Source organism: Rhopalosiphum maidis, chromosome 2 (genome assembly GCF_003676215.2).
Source record: "Rhopalosiphum maidis isolate BTI-1 chromosome 2, ASM367621v3, whole genome shotgun sequence".
In the NCBI taxonomy this organism is placed as follows: domain Eukaryota; kingdom Metazoa; phylum Arthropoda; class Insecta; order Hemiptera; family Aphididae; genus Rhopalosiphum; species Rhopalosiphum maidis.
Window position 1 is genome coordinate 89,003,218 of NC_040878.1, and position 13,465 is coordinate 89,016,682.

A 13,465-nucleotide genomic window follows, 5' to 3' on the forward strand; every position below is an offset into this window, starting at 1 on the left:
AAAAAAAAAACGTAATAATAATAATACGAGTAATATTTATTAATATTAATATAAGGAGAATCTTTGAAACCCGTCGGGCATCGCCGACCACTATCGCTTTATTGTACATTGCAAGTTATTAAAATATATTGTTATGTATGTAAAGAAAAATCGAGTATAGTTACAATTCGAAAAAGTGTCGACTATCGGGTCAAATTCATCATTATACCCGCCAGAAGCGAAATTACACTTTCTTTAGGGCGAGTGATAGCAATTCCAGACTGGTACACTAAACGCTCTCTCGAAGCATTATTTTTAGGGCCTTCGTACATAAATATATAAAATCCTGAATACATAAAAAAATGAAATCAAAATATAATCTCTTCATAATAACCCCCCACCCCTCATAGGCAATTCGTACGCAACCATAATCTGTCACGGTTTAATTTTCAAGTCCGAGTCATTAATATAATTATGTTCATATAATAGGTGGTAGAAAAAAACCTTTTAGATTCCGATCGAAACTGTTAACTACAGTCGTCGATTAATATTTTAAATGTTGTATCTTATTATAACTTGAAATTATTTTAGTTAATTTTGTTATTTATATTTATTTATTTTATTGTTTTTAATAATCGCACAAGGAAGGAAACGTATCCACTAATAGGACACAACATGGTTATTAATAAATCATATTATGTATTCATCGAAGTAAGTCATCATTGACACATTTTTTTTCTTAGAGAAAAATTAGAGTGAGGAAAATAAGCAATTTAAATGTAACAATTATTTTGAGTGAAATTTAGAGTAGTATATGGAAGTTGATTGTCGTACAATTTCAATTTTAAAACCATAGTAAAGTGGATCGTTGGACATGTACCTGTGTGCGGAAGTGAAAAAATGGAAGGTAATTATGACATTTTTAACTTGACTCAAAGAATTTTTAACAAGTTTTGGTCTTTGCTAATTTGTTAACCTATGTATGTATATGTTTTTGGAGCGCATCATGAAATAACAAGTTCGAACCAAATCGCTATTTATTTTCACGAATTTGTAAAATTATAATCGCGGACTGTATTTGTCGGATCGCTGGCACGATTATTTGCGTGGTTACTCGTCGGCTGCGAAGAGGTTGTGTCGTCAACTCGGTACGCACTGCAAGCAGCGGTCGTTCGTGCACTTTATCCCTGGCGCCGGACTGCAGACTCGCCACCGCCGGCGGCGATATAATAATTTAATATTAAACATCGCATGATCGCCAGACGACGAATAGGGCGGTATAATATACCAACACGACTATATGTGTGTGTATATATATATATATTATACTAGTCATACCTAATTACTCGGTATTTTTTTCTCCATTCGGACCGGTCGGCATAATAATATTTATAATGTACGGCAATTGCAGTAAGTTATTAAGGACAGTGTATTACCCGAAAAACGCGTTATAATATTTTAGTTTTTTTTTTTTCCACGTCATTCGATACCAAGCCCTCACACCACTACTCACCCGCGCACAGCGATGCACGTCCGCACAGCAATCTCGGCGCGGCTTTGAACGAGAACGGACAACTGCGAAGAAACGAAACTAACGATTTTTTTTTCCACAAACATTATCATAATATTGTGTTCTGATGTGGTCAGCTAAATTGTATTTATGCTCATTATTGTTCGTATTCACAGTTCACACACACACACACACACACACACACATATCGTGACAGAGAGCCGTTTATTTTTTATTTCCTGCAGACGCGCATTGAATGCATAATATATTATAATATAGTTGTGATTGCAAAAACGAAAAAAAAAAACATATTTATATTCAATTCTTTTTCGACAACGATGAGAATTTGATGTATTTGCATATTCTTTTGATTTTTTGTTAATTATTTATACGAACAATTCAATTTAACCAAAGTAATATATTGTACACGGCAATAAACTATAAATCAATAATTAAAAATTCTATCTCGTCTAATAGTTTATACAAGCAAGATTGACGGAATATTAGGTAGTATGCTATTTCATTGTAATATCTACCTACACGTATTTATTTTATCTTATAAATATCAAATTATGAATTTATATGGTAAATTAATGGTTTTGAGCGTTTATTGATGATAAACAATAAATATATTTTAAACTCACAAACCCTGGTAATCAATAATCATTAGGTAAGTCTAACGTTGTACACAAAATTTTAGAAACATGGTTCGAAATCCGTTAATTGTATTTTGTTTTTATAAAGTTCAGAAAGCCGAAAGGTGATGTATCAAAATACAACTTTCGTGAAAAAAATACTGTACTTGCTACAAACGTTTGTATGTACTCGTATATCGAGTATACGTAATAAACGATAATATTGATCACATACATTGATTACCGTTTAAATTTGGATATTTAAAGGTGAGCTAAATTGATGCATGTGTTAAAATCCGATATCTAAACAAATTGAGTTTGAAGTTTTCTTTGAATTTTATGTAATCTATTAGATTTTTCTCTACCATTACTGGTTTAAAGAAAATCTGTAAACTCAAATTCCAACTTTTGATCACTATGATACTAACTAGTTTTGTTTTGAATTTGGCTAAAGAAAATACGAGAACATAAAAATGTCCTACCTCGATAATACTAAAAAATAAAGTATAGGTATAGAGTTGTTTAATTATTTTGGGCAACTTTTGAATGTAATAAAAAACTGATCACAAAAAAAAAAATGTTATCCACTCAGAGAGCGTGCTAAATTACCGGTTTCTAAACGTTCTTTTTAAACAATAAACTATAATTTAAAAGTAGGTATTTGATGACCTAATATATACTTATGTGTAAGTATCTATAAAATATCCAAATAAAGAAAACTTCTATAAAAATTCGTTTTAGCCATATTTTATTAGTTATAGCTCCGATTATAGCTGAATATTTTATTAATAAAAACAAATACATTATATTTTTATAACGATATTCTGTTTTAAGTAAATTAATAATAATAACAAATTTATGTTAGCGAGTATTATTAAAATATGAGTATTGTTTACAATTTCATATTAACCAATATTAAACAATACAGGACAGAATAAAAATACTGGTTATCGCAGTCGATCATCTCACTACGTTTCTCACTGTATTTAATAAATGGAAACATTATAATAACCGATAAACTACTATTTCGATGTTTGAACTATATAGGTTTGTACATCAACATTTTCAAAACATTTACTCAATGAAACAGTTATTGAAAAAAGCTGGGTTTTCTTGAAACATAAGTTTATACCGCAACAGAATATCGCTCAAGTAGTTTGAAAAATATCAAAAATTTGAAAATATAGTCTTTATAAGCTTGTACTTTTAAAATTTTAAATATCAAAATGTGCATACATTTATATTATTATTGATGGAATAAATATGGGGGCCAGTATGTTCGGTGAATCACCCCGTGAATAGGTTTTCCGACAGTCGCGCGCGCGATCGTATCTGCCGATCGTCCACGGGCGCAAATGAGTTTTCGAGGAAATTAAATTGGAAACGCTCCCTCGGGGGGGAGCGGGCGAGCGATCGTGCCCGCCGTACCAGCCGGTCGCGCAAAACAAACAACTGTCGAGTGTAGCGCAGTGCGTTGCCGCCTGCAGTGTATAATTTCGCGTCGGCCATCTGTCGGGACGATCGCCGCGAACCGCCGGACTTTGTGCGCCCCGCCCCGTCCCGGCTAAAGTGCGCGAGAACCACAACTACGCGTATCGACCCGGTCGACGACTACGCCACCGCACGCAGTCCACAATATTACACTGTACGTCTTGTCGGATCTAGGACAGTTGGTCGAAAACATTTCATCAAAACATCTATAATATAACAGTTCGACAAAAACGATTCGTCAATAACACACACATTTGTTCAAAATACCTACTATTTTCACCACTAGTTTATAAGTCTATAGTATATTATATTATTGTGTACTTGATTTCCAATGAAGTTTTTATTTATTGCACTGGAATTAAATTATTTTAAATCAAGTCATCGACATTTATTAATTCGACACTTATAAATAATAATCAGGGCTAGGAAAATGATGCACTAAAAACCTACAATACAAGCATTAAAAAATTTTCAATAATATTACAAAAAAATGAATTTTAACCAGGAAAATTCAACCAACAAAGACTTAGCAATGTAAAAGTTTAGCCGTAAAACATTTTTAATATCAAAAAATAATTTTTTAAACACATTTTTGAATGTTTAAACAAATTAATTCTTAGAACGACTAAATACAATTTAATAAATAATTAAAAAGTAAATTAAAAACTGTTTTATTAATTTTAGGTATCTGTTTATTAAATAAAATTCAATAAGACAATAAGATAATATAATTTTCTTTGATATTTTGTAATATTTTGAAAAAAAAATCTATACAAAATCACGAAATATACATAGTAATTGAATTAAACTAAATTAATAAACAATAATTTAGATAAATATGTACGTAAATATTCTAAAAAATAAATGTCGAATATGCATATAATTAACAAAAACTAAATAAAAAGCTAATAAACTGATAAATTCCAATTATAATATCATAAGAAAAAGCAAAAACAACAAAAGCAACTGGAGTACTGTGAAAGAAAATGCAAATGCTACAAAATCCTAGTCCTAATGATAATTAATATACGATATAGTATATATAATCACTTATTTTTTATACAAACAATACAAATGTTTTTCATTTTAAATATCGTAATAATATTATTATACTAAACAATATTTAGGTTAAAATATATATGTATAATATGACTGTGACTGTGTGCAATTCTACCTGTATACCAATTGAAAGATAATAGAATGGTTTTGTTTGAGGGAATTGTCAATAATTGAACGCACACGTTAGTTGTGAAACTAAAAATAGATAGAAAGATAAACAAAAAATAAGTTTTATATTATATGACAAACTCTATTTTTGACGAATTATGGATTTGACCAATAAACCTTTTTACGAAGTGTCTTTTTTATAGTTTTTACGAATAGTCACTGTTGATCAATTCGCCGGATACCCGTCGTGCAATCATAAATTGTATACCAGCGATAAATTATTTTGATTTCGAAACAATCTATGTACAAAAATACAAAATTGTCATGCGACGTTCGACTATATAGTTATTTGTCTTTCAATTTAAGAAGTTATTTATAGCACTTCATTTTTAAGTTAATAATTAATGCTGTGACTTTAGTTTAATTATCATTCTGTTGTTAAAACTTGATTTTTCAAGTTAACGTTTTGAAAATAAATGGTCTATTTAATTTAATTCAATTACAAAACAATATAGAACATTAAATAAAAATCAACAAATGTATAATTTATTTATATAATATTACTTAGTAAAACAATCGACTGTCGATAAAAATTTGAATTTTATAATTAGATATATTATTGTAATCGAAAACACATGCATATTCCTTTGGGAAATGGTATAAAACAAATATTTTAAAAATAACTAGAAAATTATCATGAAAAGCGATCAAATAAAAACCGCACACATATTAAAATACTATTTTAATGGTGTAAAATATCATTATAACGCATGCATATAGTATACCATTTAACGTAAGATACGCATCACCTAAAAATTATTGATGTTTTTGAAAATATTTTTTTTACATAGTTCTTAATCGTGTTATTATCAATTTTAGTTTCAATTGTTTGAAATAATATGTTGGCCATTCTAGTTTTATATTGTTTTCTTGCTTTGATGGTTTTTTAGATTAGACTTAATTTTATTAGGGAGCATTGGAAATGTTTTAAAATGTTAAGCAATCTTAGATCTCACTTGAACTTTCATTAATATAGAAATTCCATACTCAATCCAATGTCTATATTCCAAATTTTCTATTCCAACTGCTTTAATCAATATATTGTATTATAAAATTATTTTATTATAGTTAATTTTTTTATTCAAATTGTTATTAATATTTTGTTAAAATTGCTCACAACAGCAACGTATCCTAACCTATTAACAAATCGGCATTTTCGACTTCCCATTTACTCTATAAAATGAATGCACTTAAAATAATAATAATAACAACAACCGTGCTTGTTGCAGCATAGCAACAATGCACTATATATGAACGGAAGCGAATATTTTTCAACGCCGGATTTCCCGTCACCGTCACGCCCAAGTTTTATTATTTCTAATTGACGCACGACAACGCGTGACTCTCCCTCGCGTTCACATCGCGATATTCTGAATTTTTTAAACTGACATTCATTTATGTCTTATGGCTGTCGTATTATTTTCTTTTGTAATGCAAATTACTATTTTACCACAGCTTTATTAGTTTATCGCAAGCCAGGCAGTATCTTGTCTACCTATTTTAATATTCCTGTATTTTACATTTCTCAAGGCTACACTCAATTTAAAATAGGTAGATATTAAAAATATTAAATAAAGATATAAATACAGTGTATAGATTATAGATTTATTCTCCTTTACTATTATCAGTTTTATCAAATTAACAGAAAAAAATTTAGGGACATAATATAAGTGTACTTACCTATATTATAAGATAGCCATATAAATATTATATTGCCATATTCTTTGACGAATCTTGAAATCATAATGAAATTTTTTAGTTTTAATTTTATTATTATGCTTATAACGATTTTAGTTTCTTCTGAATTTAGTTTAAAATAATATTTTGTTTTTATTTTTGTTATTCTGATTTTGTAGTCTTATGAATTTATGATTTTTTATATCGTTAAAATATGTTTATTTAAATTTTTTTGTGGTTTTCTATTAGATTTTATTGATTTTAAACATAATTTTGTTTGACTGATTTTATTATTATTATTTTTTATTTTATTTCAATATTATGCCATTATCTACGGCATTAAAAAATTTAAATTTTGATATAATTTTTGATTTCTCATAAGATTTGTACATAACTCAATAACATAATTTAGAGGCATAAATATTTATAAATCTTCTCATCACCCACATTCAATGATTGTTTAAATTGGAAATATAGAAAATTTTAAATAATATTTTTTGTATTACCCAAAACTGAATAAACACTGTAGAATCTCCGGATTTTCCACATTGTTTATAACACAAATATTCATATTTAATATATTATTTTCTTTGCTTAATTAATATTTGGCATGAGTCAAAATCATTAAATCTAATTTTCCTAAGCCTTATAAGTTATAAATGTGATATAATTTATACTTCATGAATATAATACTAACATTGATCACACGGCGTCGTAGTTAGGCAATTTAGGTACATACTTGTCGTAAGGATATTTTTTGTGGAGATTTCGTATTTAAATAATAATATAATGTAATGTTATAAATGATAATAACATATGTTTTCGTTTTTAATCCATACATAATAATACTATATTATTATAAAAATATAATGAAAGATAATAATATAGATGGCTCGATGGTCATGAGTATTTCCTACCTAACCATTCATCAATAGTATGTCTTATTACAGATATACATTTTTTATATTGTTTTTTATTTATTTTTTTTTTTTATTGAGCAAATTTAACAAGATGAGATCAGAGTTTAACTATATGTTTGGGGTGATTTTTGCTTATTTTAAAATCAACTTTTTCACTTAATACGTCATAAATTTGTACTAAATAAAAAGCTTAAATTAAAATGAAATTTTTTACGTTATATTATACATTAGTAATTATTAATGCGATATAAAAATAACATAAAAGAAAATATTGTATTCATTGAATAGTATATTTGAACATGCTTAATGATCTCTTTTTATCCCGTCTAATATTAAAAAATATAATAAAATTAACGATTCGATTAGCTACGTAAAGGTCAAAGGGTATAATAGGTAAAAAAGAATAATATATATAATTTATATTCACAGTACACAAATCCGTAAATACATATCAATATATTATATAAGCCTATAATAATACTGTTGTGAAGACCAAATAGTCTTTAAAAACCGATCGGTAAAATACGTGGGGTCCCGCGGAGTGTGCACGAAACTGGAACCGATATAATACATAATAATATAAACTAATGTTATATAATAATATATTAAATTGAACATCGGTGACGGCGACGGCGCGACGACCGTCTAAGGTAAACAGAGTGGGTCGGTAATTACTATTACTTTAAAAATCTGATCCCACTGATCCGTAACACGGAGTATAACTCCATCTGTAGTTCGTATGTATAATATTATGTACATACGGACTACAGAAGAGTATAATAACCTTGTCGACTTTTTACAGGTATTACAAATATGAGTTACTACTTATTTATGATGTCTGCAGAATGCCAAACAAATACATATAGTCGTACAAGGCACATAAATAAAAGCGCAGTGAGGGTTGTGGTTTTCATACTAAAATGGACATTTTTACAAGAAAAATGTGTTGTATAAACATTATCTACATAAAAATTTTCATGATTTTTACATAAAAATGATTTTGAGTGATTAAATGTGTTAATGAAAGTTAAACTACGATCGCCCATAATACTCAAACAAAATATAACATTATTATTAAATATAATATAACTGAAAAATATTATTCATAATTTTCTAAACCATTAGTCTTCATTATTCGTTTTTTCAAGTAAAATTTAATAAATACCCATGTAGTATAAATATAATATAATAGTAATAGTTATTATTGTCTATATTACTTTAACAGTTTAAACGGTAAAAATGGCGAAATTATTTTACAATATATTTTCGTTCAAACTGACTTACCCTATACAATATTTTCACGTTTCAATTTCATTCAATTTACTCTTATCAACATACACAAACACACAATTACAATAATATTATATTATATACTCCAGTAGCGTCTGTTTTAAATAATAATAATATGATGCATATTGGAAAACAGCAATTCTCAAAACACGAGGCACGCACATTGAGTTTACCTATTGTGTAAAAATTTTAAACACGCTCATCGTTAAACAATGACGACGATAATAATAATAGTACGATTTTATATTCTTATGTAATATATAAACAAAAATACACCATATAGCCATTTACTGCAAATCCGGCAAATCTGTTAGACGTAGGTAACATAATAATTATATTTAAGATAAAAGTACGCAAGAAGTTCGACAACAATATAATCAAATATAATAATAGACACCATATAATTAGTTACATCATTATTTATAAGCAATGTGTTTTTAGCGACCACTTATTATATAAAAAAATTTGATAATAGCAATACATATTGTGATATCTCTTGTATAAAATCGTGATGTATACCTACAGCTGAATTCATTATCAGAGGCGTAATGGCAATGTTTTTTTTCCGGGTGTGCCAGCTTTACAAGGCGGTCAGATTTTAAAATTTCACTGGAAAATTTCATAAATAAGTACAGAATTTTTAAAAAGTTTATAAACATGGTCATTATATTAATTATAATTGGGATGGATAAACGATAATATAATATGATTATTAATTAACGAGGTCACTAAATATTTTAAATTATTAATGTACAGTTTGCACGTTTGTGGGCTACCTTCCTCATGTTATTTCATAGTATACAAGTTAATTATAACGATGGCCTATACAGTAGGTCAATCGTTTTCAATACTTTTAAGACTATCCCTTCCCTCTTCCCCAACTGACCGATCAAAGGACTCCCTGCGAGTTATTATGATACAACGGCCGTAGATCAACATGGTCTCGAAAACGCACTGCGCGTGGTATAAAATAATTATTATAATTTGTTATTTATATAATACCATATACCTGCTTGTTGTTTACCTAACCTTGTAGGTGTACATTATATTATTATTGTATATTACTCGAAAAATTGCGTTCAGCCACCGCCTGCGTGACGTTTAATATCACTACGTAATAATGATATGTTATTATATAGGCACGCCAATGGTGTACAACTTTTTTTTGCAAATATATTATACGGAGTGCGTGCGTGGTATCGCGTCGAAAGCAACATAAGGTGTATGCTCAACAATACGAGCGGGCGCGATGCGATTTAATTCGAATACGCGAGCACATATGGCGGGAATACTGTACATAATAATATTATAATACATAAATCGTGTTTTTGCGTTGTGCGCGGCAGACATACTTGCGAATCGTTGTGCAACGCTCTCTTGCAAATAAAATATAATATGGAACCTACTCGCGCGAATCGTCTCTCTACTCGTCATAGTAATATTATACGTCGTAGTTTTATCCGAATAATTATATCGCCTGTAGGCGCGATCGCCACCACAATATAATATAATATGCGCATGTAGGTATTGTACGCGCGTGTAAAGGTAGGCGAAAAGAGAAACGATGATATAAATTCAAAATCGATTTCTACTCGACATCGCTTACCTGTCACATACGTATATCAGCGGCGAGAGTACACGATAATAATTAATCACAAGATTTTCGAATGATTTTCCCAAATTTTCATATTTATATTTTAACTATCTGGGAATCCGATACATTCTAGTTTTTATTTTTAAAACCGTTAAGTACACTTAAGGAACATATTATTTTCAAATAATATTTTTAAATTATTTAAGGAATTTCCTGTGGCGATACCTGCAACTTTAATTTTTTCTAACAAAAAGCATCTTTTTTACTGTCAGTTGTTTAACATATGATCTTTTAGGAAGGTGTTGGAATATATATAAACTTAAATTTTAACGAATAGTTTCCGAGTTATTATCAGTACGTATGGTCTAAAAATAAGGGAGATAAGTTTAAATTATTTAAAGATATGCAAGATTTTAATGATATAATAATCATAGTAGTTAATATATTAAAATTCATAATTTATACAAATATCTTAGTTTAGTAAGACAATAATTACTACATTAAATATTACATCTATTTTATATTTTTTTAAATTATTTATAGGAAATGTGACTATATATAATCTAATTATCAGTTTATTGTGAAAAAAATTATGGTCTCATTTTAAAAACGGAAATCTATAAGTATATAGTCTAAAAAACACTCCCGATATTGTAAAGAAATCTTTAAGTATTTAAAAATATGACCTTTAAGTTTTGTGCTTGAAAATTCTAAAAATCATAATTTGGATAAATGCGCATTATTAAAAGAAAAAAAAGGAAACGAGGTGAGCATACTTGGTGAATCATCATGTACATTGTACTTATTATAATCGTACAGTTAACTAAAAACAATATAAGGCTATAGAACTAAAATTATCAATAGTTAATAAAAATTAGTGATTAATGTAAGTAATGGAATAATCCTATACATTTGTTATTCGTCTATAATTTGTTCTTGCAGTAGTTAAAATGTAAATTATTTTTAAATATCTTAAAACAATTAGCTATAGGTTGATTATAAGTGTTATAAGTGCCTAAGCTTTGTAAAATAATCTTTCGGTATTATAGTAGTACATTCATATTGTCAAACAATGCATTGCTTGTGATATTTTTAGCCATTTTTTTTAGAATATAATATCTACTTGTACATATTGTAGACTTCCCAGAGGCATGTGTAAGATTTTCTTGAGGAGGAGGAGGAGGAGGATATGAAATAATTTTTAGTGCTGTTGCAACCTTTTAACTTCAGTTATCCCATATAAGACATTTTATAACAATTACTGTACTGCTTATACCTGTTCTAAAACAAAAAAAAAAAGGGCAAGGAAGTGGATGTATCCCCCTGTTCATAAATAAGTCACTGAGGTGTCCTATATATATAGTTTATACATGTGATATTGTTTGTGAAAACTGTTTTTACGAAATAGTTCTAGTCGTCGTCGTTGTTGTTGTTTGTGCGTTCTCGTCCAACGAAAGTGTATTTAAAACGATTCGCACCGTTTAAGTACGCCTACGACACAACGACGTGTGCGCGTGTGTCGGCGAACACGAGATTTTCGCAAAACACCATTCGTGACGCGACCTCGCGCGGTGCGGCGGGACCCGGCGACAGACGCCCGTGGGTTTTCGTGGACCACGTACGCGCGCGGCAACTCCGCGAGGCGTAAGTTTGTGTGTAATAACTGTCCGTCGACGAGTCTTCGTCGGCCGTATTAATATAATACGTACGCGTACAGTGCGTGTAGGTGTGCATGTAAACTCGTACGACTCGCGAAATATAATATCGTCGCCGTTATTAAACCGTAATAATAATAATAATAATGATAATAAGGTCAGACGAGAATATTATTATTGCGACGGCGGCGGCGTGTCGTATACGAAATAATAATATTGTAATGTGCGAAACCCTCGCAAAACGTCGGCGACCAACGCGCGAAAAGAGCGTATATTATTGCGTTGTCGATATTACATTATTATGCGAACGTCGCCGTGTAAATAGTAATATATATATATGTATCCAAAGCTGGCAGCTGTTATGAGTTATAATATGCGATCGACCGATAAACGACGACGGGAAATCGAAATCGCCAATAATATATCATATACATTATGGTCGGTATGGGTATAGGTGGGTGTAGGTACGCGTCGTCCTCCCGGCTACCGTTTAACGCGATTTTTTTTTTACAAGTCTTACGTAGTTTTCGTTTTGGTTTTTTACAACGCCACCGCGGAGAGAAACTTTTTACGACGTGCGTAAAAAACGCGACTGTAATACACTATAACATTAGATACGACCAATCCATATATTATCTATAATATTTTATTATAATATATACGAGCGTAATTATATGTAAAAAATATAATCTCTCCCTGCGGGCCATAAACTATAATAGTAATAATATTGGATCAACAGCGTATATCTAGGTATATATATATATATATATGTACACGTTTGGACACGTTGCGTTTATTATTAAAATAATAATATGTACATAAACACCGGTGTAATTATTATTACTATATATAATATAATCGATCGAGATATGTATCTAAATGTAATGATAATATGTCAAATTAAACGCGTGTGTTTAATATTAATATATGTTATATTATGACGTCTTTCATATTTGCAGGTACCACCTACTTGGACCAACTAAACCCGAAATTTCTCAACGATCGATGCTAAAACCGTGGGTAGGCTTATCAAGATATTATATTGTAAAATTGTATTTGTTTGTATACTGAGTAATTCGTACCGCATCCATTCCATTTTTTCGTTAAATAATGCATTTTTAAAATTATGATTTTTAGAATTGTTAAGTCTACTTAAGGACCACGATTTCAATCGTTGAGATATTTCATACAATTTAAGAAATATCCTGTGACAAAACTAACTTCTTTTTTTCAAATGAATACCTACTAATATAATATATTTACCGTCAATTAATAGGCAGATGATGTTTTTGCAAATTATTAGTATGTGACAAATCAATATTTGTACGAGTAGTAGTTTCTGAATTATTAAAATATACCTACTTATACACTATAAGGATAATAGCTCTTAAAAATGGATGGTTTTTCGAAAATAAAAAAACATACAATATTATTAGATCTAGTATTAATTACTATCGGTAAATGTTTTGAATTATAAAAAAATAATG

At 29.3% G+C, this 13,465-nt stretch overlaps 1 protein-coding gene across 1 annotated transcript in view; it reads left to right on the forward strand.

Annotated features, from left to right (window-relative positions):
• The first annotated feature begins 840 nt into the window (after positions 1 to 840).
• The window catches only part of LOC113554199 (coiled-coil and C2 domain-containing protein 2A), a 40,160-nt gene continuing 27,535 nt past the window's right edge, over positions 841 to 13,465 (forward strand). The window contains exon 1 of the mRNA XM_026957936.1: positions 841 to 886. Coding sequence (XP_026813737.1) covers positions 854 to 886 — 33 coding nt within the window. The 5' untranslated portion in view covers positions 841 to 853. The remainder of the gene's footprint in view (positions 887 to 13,465) is intronic.